Source organism: Martes martes (assembly GCF_963455335.1).
Source record: "Martes martes genome assembly, chromosome: 18".
In the NCBI taxonomy this organism is placed as follows: domain Eukaryota; kingdom Metazoa; phylum Chordata; class Mammalia; order Carnivora; family Mustelidae; genus Martes; species Martes martes.
Window position 1 is genome coordinate 27,349,151 of NC_137906.1, and position 26,752 is coordinate 27,375,902.

The 26,752-nt window shown below is 37.9% G+C and overlaps 1 protein-coding gene across 2 annotated transcripts in view; it reads left to right on the forward strand.

Moving 5' to 3' along the window:
• Positions 1–26,752, forward strand: part of SMG1 (SMG1 nonsense mediated mRNA decay associated PI3K related kinase) — a gene marked incomplete at its 5' end in the record, with an annotated part of 105,991 nt that overhangs the window by 42,812 nt on the left and 36,427 nt on the right. For both annotated transcript variants that reach the window (XM_080829999.1, XM_080829998.1), the window contains 22 exons: positions 514–687; positions 2,396–2,620; positions 4,050–4,151; positions 5,416–5,685; positions 7,249–7,379; positions 7,544–7,705; positions 8,176–8,294; positions 8,967–9,054; positions 9,143–9,244; positions 9,926–10,066; positions 10,617–10,816; positions 11,231–11,427; positions 11,582–11,743; positions 12,764–12,918; positions 15,749–15,891; positions 16,035–16,236; positions 19,210–19,319; positions 19,995–20,142; positions 20,518–20,677; positions 21,933–22,053; positions 25,214–25,462; positions 25,788–26,072. In XM_080829999.1, coding sequence (XP_080686125.1) covers positions 514–687; positions 2,396–2,620; positions 4,050–4,151; positions 5,416–5,685; positions 7,249–7,379; positions 7,544–7,705; positions 8,176–8,294; positions 8,967–9,054; positions 9,143–9,244; positions 9,926–10,066; positions 10,617–10,816; positions 11,231–11,427; positions 11,582–11,743; positions 12,764–12,918; positions 15,749–15,891; positions 16,035–16,236; positions 19,210–19,319; positions 19,995–20,142; positions 20,518–20,677; positions 21,933–22,053; positions 25,214–25,462; positions 25,788–26,072 — 3,646 coding nt within the window. The remainder of the gene's footprint in view (positions 1–513; positions 688–2,395; positions 2,621–4,049; positions 4,152–5,415; positions 5,686–7,248; positions 7,380–7,543; positions 7,706–8,175; positions 8,295–8,966; positions 9,055–9,142; positions 9,245–9,925; positions 10,067–10,616; positions 10,817–11,230; positions 11,428–11,581; positions 11,744–12,763; positions 12,919–15,748; positions 15,892–16,034; positions 16,237–19,209; positions 19,320–19,994; positions 20,143–20,517; positions 20,678–21,932; positions 22,054–25,213; positions 25,463–25,787; positions 26,073–26,752) is intronic.

Genomic DNA, 26,752 nt, shown 5'->3' on the forward strand with positions numbered 1-26,752 from the left:
CTGATGTGGGACCCAATCTCAGGACCCTGGATAGTGACCTGAACCAAAGGCAGACGCTTAAGGACTGAGCCACCCAGGCATCCCCTGAGAAGTTATTTTCTTAATCTACTGAGATTGCTTTTGGTTTATTTAAATACAGATTTGTTAATTAGTGAAGTATAATTTACTTTTACATGTAGATTCATGTTTCTTTCTTTAACATTATTTTTTTTCTTTTATTTTGTGGTGATGGGGGCAGAGGGAGAGGGAGAGAAAGAATCTTAGGTAGGCTCCATGCCCAGCACGGAGCTCAATGCGGGACTCAGTCTCACAACCTGATATAACTTGAGCCAAAACTGAGAGTTGGATGCTTAAACAGTCGAGCCACCCAGGCACCCCTCATGTTTCTTTTTCTTACAGGCTAAAATGCCTTTATTTGTAAAAATAAAGTTAATTCACTTAAAAATTGGGAGTTTTTTTGTTTGTTTTGAACATTGTCCTCCTTAAATAAGAGTGCTGTGATTGCACATCTAGGACCTCAGCCATGTGGCCTCTGGGGAGTCAGTGGATGAAGACGTTCCTCCCCCATCAGTGTCGCTACCAAAGCTGGCTGCGCTTCTCCGGGTGTTCAGTACTGTAGTGAGGAGCATTGGGGAACGCTTCAGCCCAATTCGGGGTCCTCCAATTACTGAGGCATATGTAACAGATGTAAGTGTCTTAAGGAGTTTTAAGTATCATTCAAAAATAAAGTTGTTGTCTATTGTAAATGCTTCTTTTCTTTACCGAGTGAACTATGTGACTAACCCTTCGTTTGTTCAGTATGTACGTACATATGTGGTTACTTTCTTAAATTGCCAGAAAAGTAGGGAATCCTATTACAGCCTGTCCCTTTTCTGTCCCCTCCCGTATGTGAGAAAAAGGCTACACTCCATTTTAAAATATGCATAAACTTTTTTCTCATGAGATCCTTTATAGATTCATTATTCTTTATTTATATTCTTTTTAAAATCTTTCTTTAAAGATATTATAATATTTGTTTTTAATTACTGAGGTTAGTTTTTCAGCATACTGAAAATAACACACTGTAGAGAAAGCCTGGAAGAGTAATTTTTTCTGAGCATGACAGGATGAAACAACTTGATAGTGTGACATCCAAGATTATAAAGATACAAGAACTTAAATATATAGTAGTCTGACATCAGCCACAAGAGGCAGCATGATTACCACACTTCAGCAGCTGCAAACATTAGCTGTACTCTGTTAAAACAGTGAGTGGTTCAGTGTAATAGACATGAGAAACGAACCTGTCCCTGTACTGTACTTGAATAAGAAGGGAGAGACATGTGTGATACAGACATAAAATATTAAATGATTAAAATTTTACTGTTAGGATACGAGTGTAGCTTTTATTTATTTCTGTTGAAAATGTTGCCAAATAAAATAGGATATTAATTTTATATGTAATTTTTGGTAGGTTAATTGTGTATTTGAACAGAAATGTCAGGTCTTGAGGATAATTAAAGCCAGCAGTTTGATATTTTAAACCTGAAGGAGAGGATATAATATCTTCATTTTACTTATTCCTTTCTAAAAGTTGGTGGTTTGGTGACTGTCAGTGTTGAAATAAAGGCAGTAAACTCAGATGTAAAACAAAAGGAAAGAAAATAATCATTTCCCAGGATAGCTATATATTTAATGTATTCTTGTATGAAGGTCTTTTAGGCCTTTTTAACCTATAAGTTTAATGTCTATATATAGTGATTATTGAATATTACAGAAAAATATACTATATCACTTTGTGTTTTCTTAACTTTGACTGGAAATTTAGTGCATTAATATTGACTACTATAGTTTAGTAGGGTTTTTGGTTGGAAATTACATGATTTTCATAATCCTCTAATAGGTACATGTTATGAATGAGACTTAACTTTTCCAAAGAGACCATCAGTACATGAACTTTCATAAGCTAAGGTGACTTGGATATTTAGTTTTAAAAGATTGATTACCATAAGCCCAAGTGCAGGAAGATTATTCTGATGGCAGGTTATTCCTGTGTTTAATGTTACTGTTCCAGGTACTTATATATTTCATGAATATAAAAATTCTGAGCTTTAGCCATTTGGTTACTTTGGCTGGGGGAGGAAGGGTGATAGGAATTGGGTTTAAGGGATATAAAGGATGGCATATTCCATTTTCTGTCACAATAGTACTTTAGAATTTTTTAAGCAAGATCATTTGTGCATAGTTTACTAAAGATACCCTGATTATTCAGCCACTGAGAGGTAGAATAATAAGAGACTACTGACAAGGCTGGCAGTTAATTTTCAGTTGAAACTACATTAAATAAAAACTATTTTCTTGCTCTTTGGAAACTTGTGAATTTTTTTAAAAAGCTGCTTGTTCTCCCCATTTGCAGGTTCTATACAGAGTAATGAGATGTGTGACGGCTGCAAACCAAGTGTTTTTTTCTGAGGCTGTGTTGACAGCTGCTAATGAGTGTGTTGGTGTTTTGCTCGGCAGCTTGGATCCTAGCATGACTATACATTGTGACATGGTCATTACATATGGATTAGATCAGCTGGAGAACTGCCAGACTTGCGGTACAGATTATATCATCTCAGTCTTGAATTTACTCACATTGGTATGTGAATTCTTTCTTACGGCTTATTAATATGTTCTTTTTTTAAACCCTTAAATTTAAATTAGTGTGGAAGAAATGAAGGCCTTGGTTGTTTTTTTTTTTTTTAAGAGTTCATTGGTCTTATTTATATAATCTAGTTTGCTTTTGCCCTGTTATCTGTTTATTTTTAGTGTTTGATCTCAGTGTAGCTTTTATTCCCTTTTTTTTTTTGATGAAACATTGTCTTTCATATAAGACTACTTAGTATTCCTGATAAATATTATACAGATACTTGGTAACTATTTTGAAAGACCTTGTGTTTTATTTTCCATATGAAACTTGTTTTATAGTTTTTATTCTTAACCATAAGTATTCTTCCTTTCCACCATTTATTATGAACATTTTGAAGTATATTTAAAAAAACAGTAGTATAATAAATCTCTGTATACTTAATACTGTTTCTCTAATTAGAAACACATGGTCCGTCTGGTTTCACCTAGACCTCTCTGACGCTCTGGCTCTTCCTTGCTCTGCTTCCATCCCCAATTGGATTGTTTTAAAGCAAATTCTGTGTGATGTTCTGTTCAACATTTCTGCTGAAGTTATACCTTTCTTGGCTAATATTAAAAAAAAATGCACATGTTTAAGTATAGATACATGTATCCTATTTAGGAATCTAGACATTTTAATGTCATCATGTTAAGGCCTTAAGATGCAGTTAGATATATTACTTTTTTAATTAATAGATATTTTTCAGAGCAGTTTTTAGGTTTACACAAATATTGAGCTTTAAGTACGGAGTTCCCATACCCTGTCCCACAATAGTGTCCCTCATTATTTTTTTTTTTTTTTAAAGATTTTATTTATTTATCTGTCAGAGAGAAAGAGAGAGCATGAGCACAAGCAGGGGAGCAGCAGGCAGAGGGAGAAACAGAAGCAGGCTCCCCACTGAGCAGGAACCTCGATGTGGGGACTCGATCCCAGGATCCTGGGATCATGAGCTGAGCTGAAGGCAGACATTTAACTGACTCAGCCACTCACGTGTCCCAGTTTCCCTCATTAACATCTTGCTTCAGTGTAGTACATTTATTTCAATTGATGAGCCATATTGACATGTTATTAACTGAGGTCCATAGTTCACCTTAGGGTTCATTCTCTGGATTGTACGTTCTGTGGGTTTTGACAAATGAATAATGCCACATATTCATTATTGTGGTATCATACAGAGTACTTTTGCTGCCCTAAAAATCCCTTGTGCTCCACTTGTTCATCCCTCCTTAATCCTTGGTAACTATAGATATTTTTACTGTCTCCATAGTTTTGCCTTTTCCAGAATGTCATATTGGTGGAATCATAGTATGTAGCCATGTCAGATGGGCTTCTTCATTTAAAGTTCCCCCATGCCCTGTTGTGTCTTGATAGCTCACTTCTTTTTATTTTATTCTTTTAGATCGTTGAACAGATAAATACAAAACTGCCATCATCATTTGTAGAAAAACTGTTCATACCATCATCTAAACTACTATTTTTGCGTTATCATAAAGAAAAGGAGGTAAGTGTTGCATTGAGAAGGACTTTCGGTAACTTCAGTCATTGAAGAGTTTGCTCAAGTTGCTTACTAGGCTACATAAATGAAGTGGGAATGAAATGATAAAGAACTGTTTTAAAATACAGTGATTAAATGATTTATTAGTATTTGTTGATTGTCATACCGGTGTGCCAGATACTCTTTTCAGATTTCTGTAATTTGTTTTATTAATATTTCATAAAACAAGTTATTTATAGTTATAAATTCAGAAGTATAATATATCATAAATTTAATTATTAGCTTCTCATTGACTCCCAGTCAGAACCACTATAGGCTTTCCAAGTGGACAGAAGAAAACGAATTGTAATATTCTCTCTTTTCTTTTTCTTCAAGATTTTATTGATTTATTTGACACACAGAGTGAGAGAGGGAACACGAGCAGGGGCAAAAGAAGAGGGAGAAGCAGGCTCCCTGCTGAGCAGGGAGCCCGATGTGGGGCTCGATCCTGGGACTCGATTCTGGGACCCTAGGATCATGACCTGAGCCGAAGGCAGACGCTTGACAACTGTGCCCCTTAGGTGTTCCATAAATTGCTCTTTTTATGTGTGTTTTAATACTGGTCATTTTTTAAGAATGGCCTTCTGGGGCGCCTGGGTGGCGCAGTGGGTTAAGCCTCTGCCTTCGGCTTAGGTCATGATCTCAGGGTCCTGGGATCAAGCCCCACATTGGGGCTCTTTGCTCAGAAGGGAGCCTGCTTCCCCCCTCTCTCTGCCTACTTGTGATCTCTCTCTGTGTCAAAATAAATTTAAAAAATCTTTTTTAAAAAAATGACCTTTTAAGAACTTCTAATTTAGAGGACTCTGTAATAAAGTTTTGAAGATTTTTATAAATTTATTTATACATGTAGGTTCCCTAAGGTGGTTTTTTAAAAAAATTTAGGTCTTTGGTGTTTTGGACAGTGAATTTATTTTTCTTTTTTTGGGGGGGTTTCCAATTTAAAGATTATTTATTTATTTGACAGACAGAGATCACAAGTACACAAGTAGGCAGAGAGCAGGCAGAGAGAGAGGAGGAAGCAGGCTCTCTGCTTGGCGGAGAGCCTGATGTGGGGCTCGATCCCAGGACCCTGGGATCATGACCTGAGCCAAAGGCAGAGGCTTTAACCCACTGAGCCACCCAGGCGCCCCGTGAATTTATTTTTCTTAAAATTGATTTGTACGATCACATTATGCAGTTAGTAATATTATTTTCAATTTAATTATCATTTTCTTGAATTCTCTCTTTAAAGGTTGTTGCTGTAGCCCATGCTGTTTATCAAGCAGTGCTCAGCCTGAAGAATATTCCTGTTTTGGAGACCGCCTATAAATTAATTTTGGGGGAAATGACTTGTGCCCTAAACAACCTGCTACATAGTCTACAACTTCCTGATGCCTGCTCTGAAATAAAACATGAGTCTTTTAAAAATCACGTATTCAATGTAGACAATGCAAAATTTGTAGTTATATTTGACCTCAGTGCCCTGACTACAATTGGAAATGCCAAAAACTCACTAATTGGGGTGAGTCTTTACTTGCAGTGCTTTGTTTTATTCTTACTTAAGCCTCTCTTGATTGCATGTTTACCTATGTTATTTACTGCCATTATCATGTCAGTATCTCCAGAGTCACTGTAGACCACACTGCCATACGTGTGTAGGGCATGCATGGATCATTAAAATTGACATGACTGTTTTCTTGCTGTTGTATTTCCCTTATCCCTTCCTTTCCTTGACAGCACTTACAAGATTTTCTTATATTTGTCTTATTCTTAAAAAACTGTCTTTTATGAATTTATATGTATTCTAGCATGCTTATAAAAAATTTGTCAATGTTTTCCACAGTTCAGATTTGTGTGGTTCTTTTAATATGCAGGTTCTTCTTCCCTGCTTTTCTCCTCTTCACTAATGTTAGTGCTTACATATGGTCTTCCTTTTTGAGTTCCTACTTTTCTCTAGGAATATTCATATATTCTTTCTTTTGGAAAAAGAATGAAGATTTCTTCCCTTTAAGAAATTTGATGTGACCTTCCTTTTGACTGATAGTTATTGCTTTGATTTGTTTATTTTTTCCCTTCTGTTAGACCTTTCATGATTGGAAGACATTACTTCTCATAAAAAAATATATAACAGGATATAATTAAAGGATTAGGTTTTCTAAAAGAGAAGGGAGAGAAAAGTCAAATTTTGATGTTTAGATTTGCGTGCTCTCCTGAGCAGATTGCCTTGTATCACTCCATGAGTAGCAGTTCCTTCCCCCACTGCTAGTCATGGCTAATGGTGTACAGTAAACTCTACTCAGACCCTAAAATTTCGTTGTTGAGGAATTCACATTGTATATAGATTTGAGGAGGTTTTTTTGTCTTGTAATCTGGAAACAGAGTGGGTCAGGAAGGGGGAGGCAGAGGGAATGGAGTACATTAGCAGCAGAAGGAAAAGGGAATGATGGGAACGGCTTAAGAAAGTGGTAAGATGTGCTGTTTTCCTCATCGGACAAGGCACCTTACTGTTTAGTATATGGAAGATTGAGGAGATGCTGTTTGCTACATTGCGAGGTACAGAGTACTTTGTTTAGATCAGGAATCCATGGACTACAGCCTATGGGCCAAATATAGCTCAATACCTTTTTCTGTCTCTTTTAAAAAAATACTTTCTTTATGTGGGAGAGTGAGTGCAGGAGAGCACAAGCAGGGGGAGGGGCAGAGGTAAAGGGTGAAGCTCCCCGCTGATCAAGGAACCTGGCATGCTCAATCTCAGGGCCCTGAGATGATGACCTCAGCTGAAGGCAGACACTTAACCGACTGGGCCACCCAGTCACTCCTGTTTTTTCCTCTTTTTAAAAAAGTATCTTTATTGATATGTAGTTCAAATATCATATAAATCTCACTTCAAGTGTACAGTTCAGGGGCACCTGGGTGACTCAGTTGGTGAAGTGTCCAACTCTTGATTTCGGCTGAGATCGTGATTTGAGCCACCTGGGTGCCCCTATCATTTTAACTTCTTAAAAATGTGTACATATATTTTGAGGAATAAGCTTATATGTGTCTTGGAGGAGCCAAACATTTGTTTTCTTTTGTATATCATCAGATGTGGGCGCTGTCTCCAACTGTCTTTGCCCTGCTGAGTAAGAATCTGATGATTGTGCATGGTGACTTGGCTGTTCACTTCCCCGCCATTCAGTACGCCGTGCTCTACACGTTGTATTCTCATTGTACCAGGTACTATACTGTACAGATACTTCTTGTAAGCAAGGGTTTGTTTTTTCTTTTGAACTTTTGTGGGCTCTTATAAGAATAGATTTTTAAAAATACGTGTTGACTTTGGAATTACTTTCTTTTTTTCAATTAGAGATGAAAAGGTGATTTTTTCCTTTGTCTTCCAGGCATGATCACTTTATATCTAGTAGTCTTAGTTCTTCATCCCCATCTTTGTTTGATGGAGCTGTGATTAGTACTGTAACTACAGCTACGAAAAAACATTTCTCAATTATACTGAATCTTCTGGGAATATTGCTTAAGAAAGATAATCTTAACCAGGATACAAGGTAACTAAATAATATTTCCTAATTTTAAGTGTTCTTCTGAACTTTTATTAATTTAGTTATGTAATTTGAGGGTAGGAAATCCAGATTATCGAGGTAGTAAGGTGGAGCAGCTTCATAAACACTTCAAAATACAGCTTTATTATTTAGTTTAGGATTTCTTGTTCCTTCCCAAAAGAATTAAATGAAACCTCATTTAATGCATTAAATTCATTAAATGAAACCTGCAATGTTTAGTTGGAGAACGTTATCTGTAGAGGTCTTTATAATCTTTGCTACAACTTGTGCTAGTTTGGGGACGTTTTCTTAAAAGGCATGTAACTTTTTGACAAAGGAATTTCTATAGTTTGAGTTTTTGTTTCCTGTTGCTTGAGATATTTAAAGAAACCAAAAACAAAGTAATGTAAGAAGAATAGATCTTTTCCTTTCTTTCTTTCCTTCTTAAGAAATCAACTGGTTATTTTGTGTTTCAGGAAACTGTTAATGACCTGGGCTTTGGAAGTGGCTGTGTTAATGAAGAAGTCTGAGACATATGCACCTTTATTCTCTCTTCCATCTTTCCATAAATTTTGCAAAGGCCTTTTAGCCAACAGTAAGACTCTGTGATTTTTAAAAATTTTGTTATTCTGCACTTAAAAGGGATCTTTGGTAATGAAAGATAGTCACTTGAACATTTTCATAATGAAATGTGTAATTTCCATCTCAATGGCAGATGCATAATCTGTCTTAATTTTTTCTTGTTCTTAATATGTAAGTTGTTTTTAAGTGATTGTTTAAGCTTATGTGAATGTTTATGCATTCTGTATACTTTTAAAATTCCCTTCAGAAAATGGTTGAGGTGAAACTCGTGACCTTAAGTGGCTTTTTTTTTTTTTTAAATAAAGATTTTATTTCTTTATTTGAGAGACATAGATCACAAGTAGGCAGAGAGGCAGGCAGAGAGAGAGAGGGGAGGAAGCAGGCTCCCCGCTGAGCAGAGAGCCCGATGCGGGGCTCGATCCCAGGACCCTGGGATCATGACCCGAGCCGAAGGCAGAGGCTTTAACCCACTGAGCCACCCAGGCGCCCCCTTAAGTGGCTTTTGTTGAATGTGTCATTTTCCTAAATGTTACTACCAGCAAGGGTTCTAGGCAGGAGCAGGGCCTAGTCCATCCATGGTAGGCATTTACTGTTTGTTGAATGAGTGAATGGGATTGGGAAGTTAGGACATGCTGGCATATGATTTCTTTTGGCAAACTGAAAGTGTCTTTTTAATTTTTAATAGCTCTCGTTGAAGATGTGAATATCTGTCTGCAAGCGTGCAGCAGTCTACATGCTTTGTCGTCTTCTTTGCCAGACGATCTTTTACAGAGGTATGCACTAAAGATCCTATCTTTGACCCTAGTCCTAATAACTTGAGGCTGTTGCCACACTCGTATTACCTGTTTCATTTTTTTGTAGGTGTGTTGATGTTTGCCGTGTTCAACTTGTCCATAGTGGAACTCGTATTCGACAAGCATTTGGAAAGCTGTTGAAGTCAATTCCTTTAGATGTTGTTTTGAGGTATAATGGTTGCATTAGAACAAAAACATCCCATGGTTGTGACTGCCTGATAGTCCTTTAGGAAGACACAAATTGCCTATTAGTGAGTCTCGTATGGCACCTCTCAGTGACTGAAGAGATGTCAGAGGGTCAAGTTGTGCAGGTCTAGAAGAAAGTAACAAGGTTTTATATTTTTTATAAACTTAGAAGCTCATGATAATAAGTACTGAATAATTTATATAACACAGTGCCAAAATGTTTTTCTTAGTAGTTCAGTTATTTGAAAAACTTGTGTAATCTTTATTGTTTTGATTAAGTTAATTTTCTTTCTTTCTTTCTTTTTTTTTTTTTTAAAGATTTTATTTATTTATTTGACAGCGAGAGAGATCACAAGTAGGCAGAGAGGCAGGCATAGAGAGAGGGGGAAGCAGGCTCCCCGCTGAGCAGAGATCCCGATGCAGGGCTCCATCACAGGACCCTGAGATCATGACCTGAGCCGAAGGCAGAGGCTTAACTCACTGAGCCACCCAGGCACCCCTGATTAAGTTAATTTTCAAGTTGTAACAACATTTCTGTTTTGAAGGCTCAGTTTTAATTTTTTATTTTTACATTTAGTTAACAAGAAAATAGCTCATTTACAGTATAAAGTAACCTTTTAACTGAAACATTTTGTACAACAGTGACTTTATTTTCTTTCTACAGCAATAACAATCACACAGAAATTCAAGAAATTTCTTTAGCATTAAGAAGTCACATGAGCAAAGCACCAAGTAACACATTCCACCCACAAGATTTCTCTGATGTTATTAGTTTTATTTTGTATGGGAATTCTCACAGAACGGGGTAAGATTTTCTTTGACTCCTTCATGTGCGAAAGTAACTTAAATATTCTTGAATATCTTGACTCCATGCCCATTTTGCAGAGAAAATATGTCCGGAGTGGCAGAGTAGGAAGTGGTATCTTCTCCAGTGGATCATTTTTGTTTCCAGCAGTAAGAATTGCTTTGATGATAGTATCCGAAGAAACAAAAATGGACTTTGAGATTGAGTGATGAAATGTGTTTGACAGTTAACTGCTCTGCCTAGTCATGGATGCTTTGGGGAGAGGCCTAGGGACATAGACATTCCGCAGATGCTTAGTTGCAGTGAATGTTTTACCCCGATAGCCAGTGTCATAAGCCATTTACCCTAATAACCCATCCACACCGTACCCTATTCTGTTTTAACTATAAAAGACCTCACAATGAAGGGATATAATGCTTCTTACTGTTTAAGGTTTTGCCTTTTTGAGGTAGGAAAATTGTAGTCCCCTACTCCCATTCCCCTGGCAATTTTTAAAAAATTTTTAAATGAAGTTGTCATTGTCTGTTAAATATGAAACTGCTTTTCCCAGGAAGGACAATTGGTTAGAAAGATTGTTCTATAGCTGCCAGAGACTGGATAAGCGTGACCAATCAACAATTCCCCGAAATCTTCTAAAGACAGATGCTGTCCTTTGGCAGTGGGCTATTTGGGAAGCAGCACAGTTCACTGTCCTTTCTAAATTGAGAACCCCATTGGGCAGAGCTCAGGATACCTTCCAGACCATTGAAGGTAATCAGCTCTTTGTGCTTTTTCAAACTTCGTGATATAAATACTTTGAAACCCTTTTTATATTAAGAAGCAATGGATTTCTTAATCTTTGTTAAAAGAAAAATTTGAGAGTGTATGCTTTGTTTTTCTTTAATACTCTGTCAGTCTTTCAGGTACTGTTTGTGAGAATAAACTTCCATTGAATAATTGTGTTGACAACAACATGGTTGTCTACTTCTGTTCAAAAACTAGGGGATTTGTATAGAGAAAACATTTTTTTCCCCTAAAAATAAGAAATCTTTCATGTTGGGAGTTTTGTTTTTAAATGATGGCTGTACAGGAGATACTTGATAAATGTGATTTTGTGAAATTATCTCCAACTTCTGGAATCTTTAAAGATTTCTTTTAAATTTGGAATGTTGTCTCTGCTTTAAGGTATCATTAGAAGTCTTGCAGCTCACACGTTAAACCCTGATCAAGATGTTAGTCAGTGGACAACTGCAGACAATGATGAAGGCCACAGTAGCAACCAGCTTAGACTTGTTCTTCTTCTGCAGTATCTGGAAAATCTGGAGAAGTTAATGTATAATGCATATGAGGGGTGTGCTAATGCATTAACATCACCTCCCAAGGTTGGTTTCAGTGGGCTAAGGGTTGGTTTGTAGCGATTTCTTGGGCAAGCCTGGCTGTGCTTGTAGAGCTGAAATCACAATACTCTTGTGTATTTGATACATCTATACTAGAATCTTAACCAATCCTGAGCTCTTCTTTTTCTTTATTCTAAAGGTCATTAGGACTTTCTTTTATACCAATCGCCAAACTTGCCAAGACTGGCTGACGCGGATCCGACTCTCCATTATGAGGGTTGGGTTGTTGGCAGGCCAGCCCGCTGTGACAGTGAGACATGGCTTTGACTTGCTTACAGAAATGAAGACAAATCTCTCTCAGGTAAAGTGTACTTGAAGTTAATTTTAAATCTGTTAATTAGGAAAATTTGAGTTTAATTCCTTTACTGTGATTTAATCTATGAATGAAATGTTAAAATTTCTGTTCATTCAAACTTCTGTTTCAAAGGTTTTGATTCAGTTTTTGTAAAAGCAGTAACTTCCAAAGTCACCTACTCATATTTTGTACTTAGAACCTGTCAAAATATGTATTACTTATGTTTAAGGGGTTGGAACTTTAAAGGTAATTCTTAGAAATTTGTGGAAGAAATAATTCTCATCATAATTTTAAAGAATTATATAACGTGTAGGAAAGTACATATAATTTATAATGTATGCATAGGTATATATAATGTTATAAGGGGAAAGTACTGGTTTATAAATGGGTTCAGTAAGTGGAATCCAAGAATAGCTAATGCTTATTAATTAGACATAATATCAATAAGTAGTATTCGGACAAAATTATCTTTTAAAAAAAAATATTTATTTATTTATTTATTTATTTATTTGACAGACAGAGATCACAAGTAGGCAGAGAGGCAGGCAGAGAGAGAGGAGGAAGCAGGCTCCCTGCTGAGCAGAGAGCCCAATGTGGGGCTCGATCCCAGGACCCTGGGATCATGACCTGATCCGAAGGCAGAGGCTCTAACCCACTGAGCCACCCAGGCGCCCCCAAATTATCATTTTTTAATTCGTGGTTATTTATAGTTGATTTTTGCTCTATATTTAATTCATATGTTATTCCTACAGATACTGCAGTTTAAATATTTGGGTAATTTTTTAGTTTGTAAAGATGGACACCCATGTGTTAAGGTTGTGCTAGTTACCTTTTGTAAAAGAAACATTATATGTAAATTTTCAAGAATTATATTCTAGGAATATAATGCCATTGTTGTAAAAATAATTGTTAAATACATTTGCCTTTAAATGGGCTTAGATTATGATCAGTAGTTGTAAATTTAGTAGATACTTGAATTTTAATGGTACTGAGGTCTGTGATTTATTTTTCTGAATGAACTTTCAGGGGAATGAGTTGGAAGTAACCATCATGATGGTGGTAGAAGCACTGTGTGAGCTTCATTGTCCTGAAGCTATACAGGGAATTGCTGTCTGGTCATCTTCCATCGTTGGAAAGAATCTTCTCTGGATTAATTCAGTGGCCCAACAGGCTGAAGGGAGGTAAGCTGGTAGGAAGGAAATAGGTGATAGGAAATCTTTACATTTAAATCCTCTGTATTCCTGGCTAACTTTGTAGTTAAATGTTAAAACAGCTTTGTTTTAGCAATTTGAACTTGGTGTAAGTCACTTTACTAAGGAGCTGTCTTTAGTCTGTTCTTTAAGTAGCAGCAAAACTTAGATGCCTTTCTTATTTATGGATTAGTAAGAAATCATCCTCAAATTATGATCTGCCAATTACTTGTCTTCTAAACCAACCTGCCTGCCTTCCTTGCTTTTTCTTTCCTTTTTTTTTTTTCCCCCCTCTCTTGAGACGGAGCAGGGAAGGACAGAGGGAGAGAAAGAATCCCAAGCAAGCTCCATGCCCAGCACAGAGCATGATGTGGGGCTTGATCTCACAACCCGAAGATCGTGATTTGAACCTAAATCAAGAGTCAGACGCTTAATCAACTGAGCCATGCAGGCACCCCATACTTGTTTTATAAATATTTTTGAACTTGATTCTTAATTGATAACCTTTCATGTCAGAGTTTGGTACAAACCAGAGTACTTGCTCATTAGCCTTGTGCATTCAGCATTTCAACTTATTGATTTCGCTAGGTAAAGGAACATGAATCATAATCTGTATATATTTATGTTAGTTTTACGAAATCTGGAAAATTAGCAAATAAAGAACTCATAATTCCATCTGCCAGTGATAACTGTTAGTTTTGGTGCACATGCCTTTTTAGTTCTTATTTCTTTCATATTCAGTCTTTTCTCCACTTTTTCCAGAAATAGCTATGTTTTTGCTGGTTACCTCATTTTCCTTTTGCCACTCAGCAATATTTTAAAAAATATTTTGCCATGTTAAATAATCTACAGTGTTATTTTTAATGACACAGTTGTATTTTTTGTGAGTGCACCATACTTTTTAACATTCCTTATTTTTGGACAGTAAGGTTATTTTTGATGTTTTTTACTAATCTTTTTTCTTTTTTTTTTTTAAGATTTTATTTATTTACTTGAGTGAGAGAGAGGGCATGAGAGAGGTCAGAGGGAGAAGCAGACTCCCCGCCCAGCAGGGAGCCTGATGCGGGACTCTATCCTGGGACTCCGGGATCATGACCTGAGCTGAAGGCAGTTGCTTAACCAACTGAGCCACCCAGGCGCCCCTCTTTTTTACTAATCTTAATGCACTGTGGCACTTAATTCTTTAAACTATAGTTTATAGTTGTTTTTGTTTTCTTTGAATTCTCCTACAAGTTGATTTACTAGAAGAAAGGCTGTAGACCGTAAGGCTTATGGTATGTTCTTTTGCTAAGTACTGTACGGAAAACTGTTTCCGGTTTAATCTGTAACAATAGAATAATAAACCCTTCCCTTCAACTTTGTGAATACTGAGGGTCACTAAAAAGTAACAGCTCTGCCACCATCATCAGTGAAGATAGTTTTAATTTACATTTGTTTATTAATGATTAACACTAAGACTTTACCCATATGTTCTGTTGAACATTTGTGATTTTAACACAGATGATGTCTTAATGGCCTCTCATTTTTTCCTGTATCAATCTATGAGATTTTATTATACAGCAAGATTGTTGATGATGTGGTTTCTTTCTTTCTTAAGATTTTATTTACTTATTTGACAGAGAGAGACACAGAGAGGGAACACAAGCAGAGGGAGTGGGAGAGGGAGAAGCGGACTTCCGCCAAGCAGGGAGCCTGATGCCAGGCTTGATCCCAGGACCCTGGGATCATGACCTGAGTTGAAGGCAGACGCTTAACTACTGAGCCACCCAGCCATGCCTTTGCTGTGCAGTTTCTTAATTTGTAATTTGTTTTTAATATTTATGGTGTTTTTGGTACTTAGAAATTTTAAGTTATATCATTAGTATCTGTTACTTTATGAATTCTTTTTAAAAATATGTTCTACTTAGCCTTTGTGTACATTGAGATCAGAGACTTTTTTTTTTTTATAAAGATTTTATTTATTTATTTGACAGAGAGAGATCACAAGTAGGCAGAGAGGCAGGCAGAGAGAGAGAGAGGGAAGCAGGCTCCCTGCTGAGCAGAGAGCCCGATGCGGGACTCGATCCCAGGACCCTGAGATCATGACCTGAGCCGAAAGCAGCGGCTTAACCCACTGAGCCACCCAGACGCCCCTGAGATCAGATACTTAACAATATTTTCTGTTACTTATTTTTTAAAGTGAAGGATACCTTTGTGTGTGTGGTTTTTTAAGATTTTATTAATTTGAAAGAGAGAGAGAGAGAGAGATCAGGCAGTAGGAAGGGGCAGAGGGAGAGAGAGAGAGAAGCAGACTCCCTGCCGAGCAGGAAGCCCAACGCAGGGCTTGATCTCAGGACCCTGAGATGGTGACCTGAGCCAAAGGCAGATGCTTAACCAACTGAACCACCCACGCACCCCTTCTGATATTTTACACTGCCTTTTTTTTTTTTAAGATTTTATTTATTTACTTGAGAGAGAGATATGCATATAGTAGGGAGGGACAGAGGGAGAGAGTGAAAGTCTCAAGAGACTCTGCACTGAGTGCAGCGCCTGGGCTCAATGTCAGAACTTTCAGATCATGACCTGAGCCGAACCCAGGAGTCAGATGCCCAACCAACTGTGTTACCCAGGCACCCCTACCTTTATTTTAATTTATTTTTCATTTGTGTGAGGGAAAAAAATCTAATTTTAGGTACCCTAACCCCACACAAAATAATTAACTCATTGTCTCCACTCAGTTTATTTCCCCGCTCAATATTTTAAGTGGTTATTTTTTTTTGTTTCTTTGGAAGTGATGTCTGTGGATAATTAAAAATAAAGACTGTTTGAATTTGCACTAAAGGTTTGAAAAGGCCTCTGTGGAGTATCAGGAGCACTTGTGCGCCATGACGGGTGTTGATTGCTGCATCTCCAGCTTCGACAAATCTGTTCTCACGTTGGCCAACACTGGGCGTAACAGTGCCAGCCCCAAACATTCTTTGAACGGTGAGCATCTGGAATTTAAATTAAAAAATTGTAGTCATATACTTGGTACTAACGATGTTACAGTGTATTTTTAGATTTCTTTGCTCTTTAACATTTTTATAATTGTTCTGGATCTCTCTGTTTTATAAAATATGTTCACTCAGGTGAATCCAGAAAAACTGTGCTGTCTAAGCCAACTGACTCTTCCCCTGAGGTGATAAATTACTTGGGAAATAAAGCGTGTGAGTGCTACATTTCCATTGCTGATTGGGCTGCCGTACAGGAGTGGCAGAATGCTATCCACGACTTGAAGAAGAGTACCAGCAGTACTTCTCTCAACCTGAAAGCTGATTTCAACTACATAAAGTAAGGACTTTTTTTCATTTAAATAAATTTTCATTAGCTTTCAAGTCTTCCTCTATGGCAGAAAAAATATTAAAATTGGTAACATCTACTATTGTAAGATATTTGAAATTTTGATAATACTGCTGTTTGAAAATTACTACACTGAGAAACCAACATTAGAGGTGAGGAAGGTGTTCATGCAGTGGGAAGACAGTCTTGTTACTGTTAATAGTCTTTTGGTATTGATTCTTAGAGCTTACAAAATGAATATAAAGAGAAATTTGTTACTGCTTTAGAAAGGGTCACACTTGATGACTTTCTAAATTAGGTTTGGATTAATTGAAAATAATCTGAAGAGGGCAGTTAGTGAACATTTGTAAATTTCCTTTCCTGTCTTTTTTTTTTTTTTCTTGTTCCTCTGTGCATTTATTAATCCCTTAATTCATAATATATGTCCCGGGGGCGCCTGGCTGTCTCAGTCAGTAGAGCATGCGACTCTTGATCTTGGGGTCATGCGTTCAAGTGCCACATTGAGGGTAGAGATTACTTAAATATATAAATATTAAATTTTTAAAAAACACAGAAAGTATGTATTGAATTAATCCCTTAATTCAGAATTTGTATACCCATAAGTGGCTGGGGCATAGGGGTCATTAGGTGTCCTTCCCATTGAGAAGCTCAGCTTCTAGAGCGTAAACGTGTTAATGGGTAATTTCTCCACTGAGCTTGTACTATGTGCCAGTCCGTGGGGTTTAACATTTCATGAAACATGAATTCAAACCTTTGAGCTCCTTCTAGAGGAGAAAGACAGACAAGGTTGGGGATGCCATCAGCATGACAATTTGAGCAAAGACTGGAGGAAACATCTGATGGAAGAGTGATGTGTTTTTAGTGTTCTGGAAATGCCCTGGAGGCCATTCTTGTTGAGGCAGGTGAATAATAAGGAATAAGGGTAGAGAGTAGGTGGGAACTCTGAGGACTTTGATTCTTAATAAGAGAGAAAATCTTAGGTGAGATTTGAACAGGAGAGGCATGTTCTGACCTGACTTCGAAGTTCACTCTGCTGTGTTGTCAAGAGACTGGAGGTGGCTGGCAAGGGTGGCAGCATGTATGCCACTAATCTATGGGACAATGGTAGAGGGAGAGCAGACACTATTAATTGAAGGAGGAGCACACAGAACAATGAGGTGTGTTTAAGGTGCTTATGAAACATGCCGAGGAGACTGTTTAATAAGCAGTGAAGAATTGGATTTGGAGCACAGGAGAGGTATCTATGCTAGAGAATGATTCGGGGATCATTAGTGTGTAGGTGACAGTAGAAGACCCTCTTGTCCCTGGCTCTGCTCCTTTTGTAAGCTACCAAGTAACAGATAAAGCTCTGGGGATGGGTGAGTGAAAAGTAAAGAGGGCCAGGGTCAGAATCCTTTTTTACAGGAGGGGAGAGGAAGCCATTGATAAAAACAAAGACACTGAGAAAGAAGAGTCTGAGATGTAGGAGAACCAGACTGGGGTAGTCCGCCTTGCCAGGAGTTCCAGAGATGGCATGCAGGAAGAGCTTTGCAGAGAGAGAGAAGGAGAAGCAGCCAGGCTGAATACTGTCGAGTGGTGAAGAAACTTGGAAATCAAAAGCTCTAAAGGTTACTTGGGTAGTGAGTTTTTCATGAAATCAAAGAGAGGAAGCTGTGGCTAGAGGAGAATTTTGTGTATTTACTTGAAGTATTAGAGAGATTAAGTGTTCTTTTAAGCTTAGGGGAGGGAGTGACTGGAAAGCAGAGGTGGAAGAAATGGGATAAAGAACATTGATTTAAGGATTAACTGGGCCCTGCCTTTTTGTGAACCCAAGGAAAGTAGTTGCATGTGAACAGTTTTGGGAGCAGGTAGATGGTGAATTAAGGGTAAGAGTAGAGGAGATGAAAGCCTGTGTGGCTCTGTGTGTGTGTGTGTGTGTGTGTATGTGTTTTGAGGAGTCAGTCATAGTCATTAGCAGAGAGAATGGGGCATTGTAGAGTCTAGTGGGAATGCAGGGAACCTGCCACTGGAAAGGACTCAGACCCTCTAGCGACAGGAATGATAAGGGTGTTGTCACCAAACCTTGACAGTTCATCATTTGCGGCTCACATGAGAAGCACTTGGTTGCCTTGGTTTTGGCTTTAAGCTTATAAGGGGGAGGCAGGTACAGTCCTTGATGTTACATTGCTAGTGCTGAATTCAGGCTGCATTGTAAGAAGGGGATATAGTTAGAGGGACAGGAGAAGATGAGTGATGAATAGGAAAGAGAGAGAGAGATGAAGAAACTGAGTCATCTTGGTTGGAAAGCAGCTGTAGTAAGAATGGGAACAGAGTGAGTGCTCTGAAAGCAGCAGTAGGTGGGGAGCTAGAAGGCCTCTCGTCCTAGCATTGTTGCCACCGGACTAAAGGAGTTTCAGAGGCACCACCATTTTCAGATGACATAAGGAGATGGAAAGGAAGAATTCTTTGAAAGAAGAGAAACAGCTTCCATGAAACACACTGGAGAAGGGAGAGAGGGAGGGAGGCCAGCAGTGAAAGGTGGGATAGGGTGGAAGGATGAGATAATAGAACAGGAACCCTCCAGGGGCCTGGGCTTTAGGTGGGGGATGGGGCCATGTAGCGAATTTAGAGAGACTTTGGGGAGAATCAGATGTTGGCATTGTCCTTCAGAGATCTGATCTGTCAGTTTGTTGGATGGGCCCCTGAGAATAACAGGCTCAAAAAGAGGAAGGAAACATGGAGGGGTGGTTATGCTAGACTGTGTATGACTATAGCTGTGGCTTTCTGGTTCACCGCTCCAGTTTTAGTGCTAATTACGTCGCATCTTCAAAATAGAAATAAAAAATGAAGGCCTAGGTAGAAGGAACCTCGTCAAGAGAATCCTATGTAACTGTGCTGTGTTTTTCTAGAATTTGTTCTACTTTTTCTGAATGGTCCCACGGGCTGGATAGGTGTAATACAAGCTAACTGGTATTTTAATTACAGGTCACTAAGCAGTTTTGAATCTGGAGAATTTGTTGAATGTACTGAGCAATTAGAATTGTTACCAGGAGAAAATATCAATCTACTTGCTGGAGGATCAAAAGAGAAAATAGGTATTTGAAATAATAATCTTAGAATTAAGTATTTTATAGACAAGTTGCTCAAGATATTTGACTTAGTATTTCCTGGAAAATCTGGATGTTTTTGTACATTTATTTTGGGGCCAAATTCTATGTAAAGGAACATCTTTAGGTCTGTTTTACTTATATTTGATTTGGCAAATGAAAACAGTTCAAATAAAATTAAACTAAAAAAAGGCTATTATAAGACTTGGAGATTTATCTAGCCACATTTGAAAAAGTTTAAGTAGTCTTTAAGCTAAATATTTTTCTTGACCTCTTATTGTGGTTCATTAACTTCCTTACCACAACTGGAACATTCTGTAAAATATTACCCTAAAGTTAGTATTGTGAGGAGTTTGTGTGTTAGCATTGAGTTGCTAGATGCAGTAAGGTTTGCAAAGTAAGGCTAGATTTATCCCTTTAAATGTAGCGGTTGATTTACTGATTTTTGAACTATGGAAATCAGCCGTTTTGAGGCAGGTCTGAGATATAATTTGAATGTGGACTATAATTTTTATGTAGCTATCGGAAATGCTTAATCGTAATATACAGCTGCCTGAATTTAAATATGAAAGAATGTATTCATTGGTGATAACTTTTTAATACTGTCAAAATATCACATATTAAAAGCAAATTAACTTAATGGATTTTATTTAACTTCTGTAGATATGAAAAAACTGCTTCCTAACATGTTAAGTCCAGATCCAAGGGAACTTCAGAAATCTATTGAAGTTCAGTTGTTGAGAAGTTCTGTTTGTTTGGCAACTGCTTTAAACCATATAGAACAAGATCAGAAGTGGCAGTCCATAACTGAGTAAGTTCAATCCTAAGGGGGTTAATGTGCACTATGTCTTGCTATATGGTAAACATATATACTTTGGGGGTGGAGTCACTTACGTGATCACTTAGGTGTTAGTCCTGATAGCTTCATTTTAGTTGTAGAAGTCATACGATACATGAATGGCCACTTGGCAACATATGTAGAGGTTGAAACTAAATAAACTGTAGAAATCCCCAGAAGCATGTCTTGACTTACTTATGTCATTTTACTAGAGGGAAGGCAGCTCCTCTTCCTTCCTCCTCTTTGGATGCCACTGTAGTACCATCTTATCAAACTGTCTTATCCTTTCAGTGATTATGCAGGTTGGAAAATCTCATTTATTGATTGACAGTGAGTATTTTGTTTCAGGAATGTGGTAAAGTACTTGAAGCAGACGTCACGCATAGCTATTGGACCACTGAGACTTTCTACTTTAACAGTTTCACAGTCTCTGCCAGTTCTAAGTACCTTACAGCTGTATTGCTCTTCTGCTTTGGAGAACACAGTTTCGAACAGACTTTCCACAGAGGTGTGTATATGTGTATCCTTATCAGGATATTCTGAACATTCATAGGCATTCGTGTAGAATTTTTTTTAAAAAAGATTTATTTGAGAGAAAAAGCATGGAAAAGGGGCAGAGGGAAGAGATGATCTCAAGCAGACTCCCTGTTGAGCATGGAACCTGGCGTAGGGCTCAATCCTGTGACCTATGAGATAATGACCTGAGCTAAAACCAAGAATTGGACACCCAAATGACTGAGCCACCCAGGCACCCCAAGATTTTTTTTTTTTTTTTTTTAATTTTTAAAGTAGCATTTGTAGCATTTGTTGGACAAGCTAGTAAATCAAGAAATCTAAAATGTCATTTTCAGGCACATTTTCATTTCAGGACAGTGTGAGGCAGATGGAGGAACCCAAGATACATCATTTCAAGGATGGCTAATTGGTTAATTATTTTTTCTTTTCTTTCTTTCTTTTTTTTTTGTTTTTTTGAAAGACGGGTTGGTGTATGTAAACATATTTTCCATTGAAATGTGTTATAAATTTTAGATTTTTTTTTAAAGATTTATTTATCTATTTATTTGACAGACAAAGATCACAAGTAGGCACAGAGGCAGGCAGAGAGAGAGAGAGAGGAGGAAGCAGGCTCCCTGCTGAGCAGAGAGCCCGATGAGGGGCTTGATCCCAGGACCCTGGGATCATGACCTGAGCCAAAGGCAGAGACTTTAACCCACTGAGCCACCCAGGTGCCCCTAAATTTTAGATTTGATTAAAACAAAGACTCAGTGGCACTTGGCTGGCTCAGTTGGTAGAGCATGCAGCTCGTGATCTCAGAGTTGTGAGTTCAAGCCCCATGTTGGGCTAAGAGCTTACTTTAAAAAAAAGAACTAAATAATAATGAAGACACTTCATCCTCTTCTCAGATAGGGTAAAGTTTAACCAAAGATGGGCCCTTCCCAAGGGAATTATAGTCTTTGAGAATCTGCTTACAAAGCAATAGTTTAATATTTCTCTGTAATTCAACTTCTGCTTTATATTAAATATGCTGTGTTTAATTTTTTAAAAATGTGCTTTATTGATAAGTATATTGATAAAGTGGACTTTTTTTTTTCCCCCAAAGCAAAGATTTTGCTCTTAGAGTATCTTAGAGTGTCTTTCCTCTTGTGATTAGGAGATACTAGATGAGCCTGGAGCAGCTGGCTTATAGGGGACACAGCTTACCTCAACCTACAAACATATAAAGAGGCTATTTACATTAAGTAGTTTTGGTTTTTCTCTGGCAGGATTGTCTTATTCCACTCTTCAGTGAAGCGCTGCGTTCATGTAAACAGCATGATGTGAGACCATGGATGCAGGCATTAAGATATACCACGTACCAGAGTCAGTTGTTGGAGAAGATAAAAGGTAATTAGGTTGATTTTTTTACTAGCTTTGATTGAGATATAGTTTACACATTTTAAATGTACAGTTCCAGTTTTGACACATCTTCATCAGTGTAACCGCCAATACAATCAAGATAGAGAACATTGGTCTTACCCCAAAAGGTTTCCTAATGCCTCTTCCCAGTCACCTCTCCCATCTCTCCTGTTCCTGGACAGCCGCTAATTTGTTCTCTATCGCTGTAGATTAGATGTGTCTTTACTAAAGTTTTATATAAATGGAATCATGCAACTCTCTTGTGTCTGGCTTCTCTGGTTCAGCATTTTATTTTTAAGGTTCCCCTATGTTTTGTGTAGCAGTACTGTGATCCTTCCTGTCATCGTTGAGTACTGTGCATTTTGTGGATATACCATAATTTATCTCTGGGTCTTTTGGTGGATATTGGAGTTGTTTATTTTAAAATTTGGACTATATAAAGCTGCTATGAAGTTCATGTACAGGTCTCTGAGTGGACGTATATTTGTGTCTCTCTTGAGTAAATGCCTCTGAGTAGAATTGTTGGGTCATATAGTTTAATGTTAAAAATAGTTTGGCATTTTCTTAGAAAGTGTTTGGACATTTCTTCTGGCATCTATATCCTTGGTAGTGCTGGTCTTTAATTTTAGTCACTGGCACCAGTGTATAATAATACCTCATTGGGGTTTTATTTGCATTTCCCTGGTGATTAATGAGATTAAGCATTTTTTGCATGATGACCATTGTATATCTTACTTTGTTAATAAGTGTTTCCATCTTGCTCATTTTAAATCAAGTCATAGACTTGTTTGTTTGTTGTGGATACAAATTCTTTGTCAGATGCAATGTACTGTGAATGTTAAGTTTTTAAACATTCCAAATGAAAACTCAGAGAAGTAGTACTTGTATAAGTATTAGTAGGTCTCTCTCTTTTGTAAGTAGGATTGATTTATTGATTGATTTTGCGGGTCTCATTTTTAAGAAAGAAATGTCTGTCATGTTAAAGGGATGCTAGCAATTTACTTTATTGCTCGAAAATGGAAAAATTGACAGAATTCTATAGAATGTTAGTTGAAAATGTAGCTAAGCTTAATACATTTGTGTATTAAATTTCAAGTAAGGTTTTGTTGGAGTTTGGACTTGGGATTGCCCAGTGATTGCTGGGAACTGTGACTTGCCATATACCCTTGGGTTGGATTGTTAGCCCAGTATTTGCAAATGGAGGGACCCTAGGGCAAGTCATTAAATTTCAGAGGCTCTTTCCTCTTCAGTTGAGGATATTGCCTTGCTCAGGAGATTCTTTTAAGGATTATAGGAAATGAGGCAAGGCATATAAAAGCCCCAGCACAGAGGATGGCGTATAACAGGACTACAGATAGCATCTTTTTTCTCATCCTTCCCTTATTGAACAAGTTTTAAAATTGGGAATACCAAGTCAGTAACCCAGTGGTTTTATTTGGAGTCACAACTTCACTCCTCGCTTTTTTCCCCCCTTCTTCAGCAAGTGCTTATGAAGTATGTGCTCGAAGTTGTGATGTAACGGTGAACAAGACAAGCCTGTTTTCTGCATTCCAGGGACCACAGTGATTCTAGAGTCTAGCAGGGAAAACTGAATTCAAACAAGGGACAGCAGTATGGTGTGCTGAGTGGAAGTGCATGTACATGGTGAACGTACAACGAGGGTACGAATTTAGTCCTAGGGATCAGTCAGAACAGGATTTGAGGAGGAAGTAACATTTAAGCTGGTTCTTGAGGGAGGTAAGGATGAGATGGAAGGCAGTAGACTGGTTGGAAAACTACATGTAAAGGCCAGCAGGCAATAATGAAAGATTCTTAAGTGACAGTTTGCCTAAAGGAGAGTGGGAAGAGAGGAAGTAGAAGGAGATTGAGATTGGAATGAAATGCAAGGCATCAGTGCCTTTCAAGGCAAATTCCAGAGTTGGGGTTTTGTCAGAGGGGCAGTGGGAAGCCATCAAAGGGAAGTTAAGTGTTAAAGATTTAGCTTTGTGTAAGATGATTTTAGTTGAAAGTTGGATAATGAACTAGAAGAGGATAACACTTAAGGGTCAGAGGGACCAGTTAGGCTGAAATTCCTGCTAAAGGTACCCAAGGTAGTGGCAGTAAAGATAGGAAAAAAATAGATATGATATGATATGAAGGCTGCAGGTAGAGTCTTTTTTTTTTTTTTTTTTTTTTTTTTTTTTTTTTTTTAAGATTTTATTTATTTATTTGTCAGAGAGAGTGAGCACAGGCAGACAGAGAGGCAGGCAGAGGCAGAGGGAGAAGCAGGCTCCCTGCTGAGCAAGGAGCCCGATGTGGGACTCGATCCCAGGACGCTGGGATCATGACCTGAGCCGAAGGCAGCCGCTTAACCAACTGAGCCACCCAGGCGTCCCTGCAGGTAGAGTCTTAAGATGACTGGCAGGCACCTGCTTAGGTAGCCAGGTGGATCATGTGCCTTTCCTTGAGAAAGGAATAACAGAAGGAAGTAGAAGGTTTGGAGGGTGGTAGAAAATGGATTCCACTTGACACAGGTAAAAAGTGTCTTGAAATACCTGAGTGTAGGTGACTGGTAGGCAGATGGGACTCAGATGTCAGGTCTGGCTAGAGGTTAAGATTCAAGAGTCATCAGCATTTATATGGTAATTGAAGCCACAGAAACAGATGGTACTGTCCAGGGAGAATATGCAGAGTGGGAAGAACAGAGAGCCTAGGACTGACCCTGAGGACCACGAGTTTTAATGGATGGGTAGTGGATGAAAAGGAGATGAAGGATTCTTCAGAAATTCTCCTAAGAGAATGGCATGAGAGGAGGGCAGAGGGTACTTCCACAACATGAGGGGGATGGTCTAGCTCTTTCCCCACACTTTGGCTTAGGCTCTTTAGTTAGAAGATCTAGTAACTGAAAAACAAATTTCTTACAGTGAATGATTTTTACTTTGTCTGCTTCATCATTTGCTTACATTTATTTCAACAAAAGTACTGTTTATGGTATGCCAAGCTGTGTGCTAGCTGCTAGGGATTTAAAGATAACGAAAAATGGGTTATCTTTATTTAGGGAGTTGGTAGGGAAGGGAAAATGGCTGGGGAAGAACTTTTGGCCACATTTCCATGCAGTCTGGGTTAGAGCAGTCAAGGACTAATGCAGCTTTTTTCCCCCCCTCTCCAGAACAAACCATTCCAATTAGAAGCCATCTCATGGAATTAGGTCTAACAGCAGCAAAATTTGCTAGAAAACGTGGGAATGTGTCACTTGCAACAAGACTGCTGGCACAGTGTAGTGAGGTTCAACTGGGAAAGACTACTACTGCACAGGATTTAGTCCAGCATTTTAAAAAACTATCAACTCAAGGTCAAGTGGATGAAAAATGGGGGCCTGAACTTGATATCGAAAAAACCAAATTGCTATATACTGCAGGTTAGTAAAATGAACTGTGCTTAATGTATGACTAAAATGAAAATCCTGTGTATGAAATATGTATGATGTAAGACAATAAAAGAAAAGATTATTTTTTTTCAGCTGTGGCAGAATATTTGGATCTTGAATAGTAAATTACTTGTAATCAATTTATAACCTTTGTAATTTGGTGCTTTAGAAAAGGTGATTTTGTTATAGTGTATCAAAGTAATGTTCCTAGAGATCATTGATTACCATTGAATTTAACACAGTGTTACTTTACCCTGAAATACTGTTAATAATTTGCAGATAAGGCTTCTAAGGGCTGGTTTTTGGTTTTCTGTAGGCCAGTCAACACATGCAATGGAAATGTTGAGTTCTTGTGCCATATCTTTCTGCAAGTCTGCCAAAGCTGAATATGCAGTTGCCAAGTCAATCCTGACACTGGCTAAATGGATCCAGGCAGAATGGAAAGAAATTTCAGGACAGCTGAAACAGGTTTATAGAGCTCAGCAACAGCAGAACTTCACAGGTCTTTCTACTCTTTCTAAAAACATACTTGCCTTAATAGAACTGCCATCTGTTAATACCATGGAAGAAGAGTATCCTCGGATTGAGAGCGAATCTACAGGTAGGAGTTCTTTATTTTATTAGCTTTAAAATACCAGCTTTAGAAGTTACCTCTCCACTATTTTAAAATTTATAATGTTATGCTGGCCGTAATTTGCCACAAAAATTGTTTGTGTGGAAATTTAATATATTATACTGTCTGGAAGCAACTAAAACACATTTGTTTAGTGTCTAATGCCACTGTGGAAGTCACCTAACTGCTCCACAGGCTTTTCCCAAGCCACAGTGCTTTTATGGACTTAGATGTTTTTTCCAGCAAGAAAGTCTGACTGCAGATACCTGAGTTCCTCCTCACACTGGAAAGAGCCAGAAAGGTACACAGTAGTTGCCTGTGGTCTCCTTGGCTGGTAGAGCACAGAAACTCTAGCAAAGATGAAAGTTTCACATTCTGACACTGGTGGTAGTAATAGAAAAGTACTTGACAAATAGAGTAGTTCATTCAGTGTTGGAGTGTCTGTTCTGTTCAGATTTTACAGAGTGGGAGATAGGTAAGCTCTTTGCTGATGAGAATGTACTTTGATTTTGGTTTATATGAAGCCTGGGATTTTAATTACTTAGGTTGGTCTTATAAAATAATCTATGTAATTTACAATCTTGATATTCATAGGGGATATGTCCTGTGATTATTATAAATCTTATATTGGCAAATGGCATTATAGCAGGTGGTTTCTTCACTTCTAA